The sequence below is a fragment of the Olea europaea genome, chromosome 6 (assembly GCF_002742605.1).
Source record: "Olea europaea var. sylvestris chromosome 6, O_europaea_v1, whole genome shotgun sequence".
NCBI classification, from domain to species: Eukaryota; Viridiplantae; Streptophyta; class Magnoliopsida; order Lamiales; family Oleaceae; genus Olea; species Olea europaea.
The window spans coordinates 25,388,910-25,394,967 of record NC_036242.1 but is presented as its reverse complement, the minus strand read 5'-3'; the positions used below and the strand labels follow the sequence as shown (position 1 = coordinate 25,394,967).

The following is a 6,058-nucleotide window of genomic DNA, read 5'->3' as shown; positions in this document are numbered from 1 at the left end:
AAATGAGATATGTGCATGTTTGCTTGTTATACGGGTCACAGTTTGCATTGGTGATGGTTAATCATAATTGTTGTTATATAAAGTTTGAGGAAATAGTAGTGACAGAGTTCAGTCTAGATCCTACTAAGGTAACTGTCACAATGATTTACTCACTGAATATTGATCTGCCTCCAGTAAGAATATGTAGTGACAGTAATGTTCGGACATATGTGACTCTAAAGACTGTAGAGCGGGACCTGTCAAAGTACCCCATAAACATTGAGGTGACATCTACAGAAATAGGACATGAATCCTCAGTTCTATGTTGGCCAATCCGAATGCACTTAACGTGCAATATAGTACAAGGGTATATCCGTTGCAGAATATAACAACTAACATATGTGATGCAGTTGTAGAAACATCCCATCGCATGGATGAAAATTTGGTCACAATTGTTTCCATTCCTGATGCTATGAGTATTGAAGAAGGCAGAGTGTTTCGCAATAAGGATGTTTTGAAATTGAGCATGTCTTTTCTACCCAATACAAAATATGTTTGAATACGTGGTAATTCGATTAGATAAGAAGGAGTATCTACTCAAGTGTTCACTTGATGATTGCAACTGGATATGTAGGTCTTCAAGGTTGGGAAAAATTGAGATTTTCAAGATTCAAAAGCTAACCGATGGTCACACATGTGCTTCAAACATAGTTTGAGGAGCTCACAGGCAAGTCTCAACGTTTGTGGTGTCCTCATGCATCAAGTATAAGTATACATCATCGTGTACTGTATACACTCCGAATGATATATGTAACGACATGTTGCATACATATGGGGTCACAGTGAATTATGTTAAAGCTTGGAGGTCTCGGGAAAGAACTTTGAAACTAATCGGGGGGATCCAACAGAGTCATTTCGGCAGTTACCAAGCTACTTTTATATACTTAGATAGACAAATACTGAAACGGTCATAAAGTTGAAGCTTGATGGTCACAACAGATTCAAGTACTATTTCATGGCACTTGGTGCATCGATTGAAAGATGGGTCCACTGTAGGCCTGTAATTGTTGTGGACGGCACGTACTTGTGTGGGCACTAGGAAGACATTCTATTTACAGCTTGTATACATGATACTAATAACATTATCTTTGTGCTTGCATTCGGTGTTGGGGATAACGAAAATGATGCATCTTGGACATGGTTTTTAGAAAACTTGAGGAGTGCTTATGGTAATAGGGAAGGACTTTGTTTTGTATTAGATAGGCATAACAGTATAAAGACTGCAATCGAATGGGTGTATCCGGGTATAAGCCATGGAATTTGTGCGTACCATCTATTACTGAACTTGAAATAACATTTTTGTAAATCAGGTTACAACATAACGCAACCGTTCAATTTGGTTGTTCGTGCATACACTTTGTCAGATTTCGAGTACAATATGAATAGTTGGACACAATCAACAAGAAGATTAGAGGTTACCTGGTAAGGTTTTACTTTCGAACATGTACATACTGTCTGCATACACTTTGTCAGATTTCGAGTACAATATGAATAGTTGGACACAATCAACAAGAAGATTAGAGGTTACCTGGTAAGGTTTTACTTTCGAACATGTACATACTGTCTGCATACACTTTGTCAGATTTCGAGTACAATATGAATAGTTGGACACAATCAACAAGAAGATTAGAGGTTACCTGGTAAGGTTTTACTTTCGAACATGTACATACTGTCCGTGAAAAGTGTACGCCTTCCAACCTAATAATGTTTTGGCTTCGTAGGATGAAATTGGACCAGAAAGGTGGTCACGGCTCCACATGCCTACAAATAGGTACTCCACGATGACCTCTAATATAGTGAAATCCGTCAATGCAGTCACAAAAGTAGCGAAGAGCTATCCTATTATAGCACTGCAACAAACAATACAATCTTGGTTTTGTTAGAATAGAGACACAGCAAATGACACATTCACAAAGTTGTCCACCAAGTATAAGAAAATGATGAGAGAAATGAGCACAGCTTTGAGGAACATGAGGGTGACGATCATATTTGTTACATTACATCATATACGTGTATATGTGACTTGGTGGAATATCCATTATGTAAGATATGTGACCTGACATTATCCCTTCTTTTGTTCGCAGATTTCTCCAGCGAACCAGACAATATTTTCGATTGCTGATAAGAGATAATCATTTGGCGTTGATATAGAGAAACGAACTTGCACATGTCTGATGATTCAAGTTGATCAGATGTCATGTCCATATGCATTGGCTGTAATAGCAACAACTAAACGGGATCTGTATGATTATTGTTCGTACTTCTACACCAGCGAAGCATACATGAATGCATACCAATACACATTCTACCTAGTGGGGAATCCAAATGAGTGGATTGTGCCCCCGAAAGTTGAAGACATAATTGTCCTGGCACCTAATCAGAAAAGAAGCTCTGGCAGACCTGCTGAAAAGAGGAGAAGATCGTGCATTGAGGGAAAACAAACGGTGAAATGTGGACCTTGTGAAGGAAGTGGTCACAATTGTAGGACATGCAACAACCTGCTTCCATTAAAGAAAAACTAATCCAAAATTATGTGAAATATTAACGGATCGACATTTTAGCATTCATTACTTTGGTTCGTTAAGCCGTTACATGTACACAATTTAGGCTTGCTTTGAAATTTGATAAGAACATTGTGATAGTTTATAATTGATTCGTGACAAACAAAATATGCAGATGAACTTCTCACATTAACATTTGTACATTTTTTCTTCTCTCCACGAGATGTGTGTATCTGTCACTTGTGACATAAGTTATGTAGACATGTGACTTGTGACCTGAGACACACAATCTAACGTATATTAAATTCTGTGACCCGTGACATGTGCATAGTCATGTGACCCAACCTGTGACTAGGGAATACATGTCAAAGAATGTGACTGCAACCTAATTACCTATCCACATGTGCATATAGTGATGTGATTCTGATACATGTGTACATAGTCACTTAGCATGTGACGTGTGACCTCTGCACATAATACTGTGATGTGTGACCTCTACTCATAATACTCGCTTGGAGAAGACCTCTTCATTCAATTTAACTGCAGATGGTTGTTTGTTCAACACCCAATTCACAATGCGGGGTGCCTATTCCCCACCCTTTTGGTCACAGGTCCAGTAAGACTTGGAATTGATTCGTAAATCCAGACTTGAAATGTAATAAAAAATCCTTTTAGCTTGTAGTGGGGATTCCTATGACCCAAACCCTCTTTTAGAGATTTTATAGACATCTCAAACAACTCTTTATCCCAGGGAAATCGTTCCATCGCAGCAAAGTCTTCTACTAAGGCAAACAAGTAGTTTTCAACCACCTTCTTATACGACGTGGAGAATAAGAAAGACGTTATCAAGTATGAAATCTTGATACTTACAATATCATGATCGTCTGCATCTAACAAGTTTAAGAATACATCACGTACATCTTCATTTGTGACTAGTTTCAAATTCCCGAAGTACGTTCCCTTAATCTTGGAAGGAATATGCTCGAGAATTTTTTTCCTGACATCCTTACCATTACATCTCAGACCCGTGACTACACAGATCTCAGACAATGAAAATCGAACATACTTGTTTGCAACCTTGAACTACATCTCATTGGGATTCGGTTGTTTCACCTCTCTCAACAAAAAGTAGTGCATCAGTTGAGGCTGCACCACAATTTTCTGGCAATCCATGTAAAAGAAAAAATAAGTGTCTGCCAGAATAACCTTTTGTTCATCTGTGAACTTTGATTTAAAGTTGGTCAACACATTCTTGGTCACATTAGTTGAAATTTTACCATGAAACCATAGGTGGGGGATTATGTATTTCCATTCCTGCAAGACATTATGAAAATTGGAAATAGAAGTAAAAAATCTTTATCATGCACACATGCAAATCGAAACATAAAACATATAATCACACAGGTCACAACCATTTCGCACAACACACTGATTGAGTCCCAAGTGTATTCGAAAAATTGTAACACACGTGTTACCAGTATGATTTCAAAAATCACTCAAAACATGTACAACAATCATTTCCAATAACATGGGCCAATTTCCATAGTCACAAATCTGCATGTCACAAAAATTGGTTACAATCCCATAGGTCACAATCATTTAGCACTTTACACCGTTGAGTCACAAATGTAATCAAAAAATGGTCACACAAGGATTACCAATAAACCACGTCAAAATTTGAAAATTCCCCCACCAATAAAGCACTACTCCGTTCATACTCACTTAGCGAGTTCAAAAATAAATTGCCCATATGCTCATTTAACTCAATAGACTACAGAGAATACTTACATTGTTCGATTTTCATCTTTGAGATTCAGTCGAGGTTTTCAGGGTTCCATCGTGGTCACGTTTATCGACTTGTGAACTTCTGGCATTTCGTTGATGGCTTCCAGAGGGACCGTCTATTTTCTGTAGTGATTTCTGATCACAACTTCAGGTTTTCGTCATTACCAAACCCTTGCAGTACTTTGTTCGACTTTGGGTCACAAATACGTTGATAGCCCTATTATAGACTTCTCTCTTAACGTACCTTCTTCTCTTATATCACAGTTGATCGTGGAGGAATGTGGAGTGCGATTGAACGGTTTCAGATTTAGGGTAAATGAAGACCGGTTTCAAATTTAGGGTAAGTATCTTATATTACGGTTGATTGTGGAGGAATGTGGAGTGCGGTTGAATGGTTTAGAAAGATTTCTTTCCCTTATTAAATTTTTTCTCTCTCTACCATTAACGTACAAAGTGGGAACGGTTAGAGATTATAAATATATTAAAATGTTGATAAATAATTAATTATGATCTGATTTCTGAATTAAAGAACCTAATTACTTAATAATGAAATTTGAACTCAAAATGCCTTAGTGACTGTAATTTCCATATATGTTAATTCGAACAAGTTAGGTCCAAGATATTAAAATTCAAAGAAGTTAATCGAAATTAATGAAGTTATCTATTTGATTTCCAAATGGTTGGCAGCCACGTGTATGATTAAACAAAAAGTAAAGTAAAACAGTGAGTGAGTTTGGCCAATTACATGGAAAATGCATGACTCTATGATGTGATCAGGGGCGGACCCAGATTTTTCGTGCTGTGGGGTCAGAATTTTAAAAATAATTTTTAAAAAAACATAATATTAATGAAAACAAAATAATACGTATTTTGATACTTTGAAAATGTCCATAATTACATCATTATTAATATTATTAAATAAATTTTACTACTTGTATAGTTTTGTTTGTCATTTCGTTGACAAATGTTGAGCTAACGGTGAGTAAATTAAATTGAATATAAAAAGTAAATGAATTGAAATAAAATTCAAGTTTAATATAAGAAGTAAATGAAACTCAAATTTAGCAAATGTTACTTTCAAATTACATTTAATCCATAAAGATCCTAAAAAATTTTACGTCATATTTTATGTAAGATTTCCGAATGAAACAATATAAATTATACTGAAAAATTTATCATGCAAAATAATAAATGCTAATGAAATAATTGAATTTTTTAAAAGAAAAGACGAGTTAGTCGTCTATGTTTGATGTATATTTAATTATTTTTGATATCCGTTTGAACCATTTGATATGACAACGATGTAATTTTCAAGATGAGCTTCTACCCGACATAAATGATTTGTGGATTCGGATAGTACATGATCACAGACAAATTTTTAATGTTAGGATATTATCGAAATTCTCAAAAATACTAGTTTCAAACGGCCTACTTTGATTTGTCGTAACTTTTGTTATAGTTGACCACTTTGCACGCCATTAATGAGTGAAAACTAGGTCATGAGTGTTGGGAATTGATTTAAACATGCACAGCGGAATTTAACAAATTTTAATTCCCATTCAGGATTCAGCTTTGTATTTAGATAAAAACTATGATGAGAAATATACTTTTTGTGTGATTTGCAAACTCTTTCGCGTCATTCCTTTCCAGCAGCTCGAATCTGCCTCCCACAGCTGTCCAATTGTGCAGCCTCCAATGAAATCCACACAGAGAGAAAACAGCAACTGCTAGGG

General features: G+C 36.0%; 1 protein-coding gene across 1 annotated transcript; it reads left to right on the top strand.

Annotated features, from left to right (window-relative positions):
* The first annotated feature begins 2,213 nt into the window (after positions 1-2,213).
* LOC111395315 lies at positions 2,214-2,561 on the top strand. Its single transcript, XM_023021297.1, has one exon. The coding sequence runs from the start codon at positions 2,214-2,216 to the stop codon at positions 2,559-2,561; it is 348 nt and encodes a 115-aa protein (XP_022877065.1).
* Positions 2,562-6,058: the final 3,497 nt, after the last annotated feature.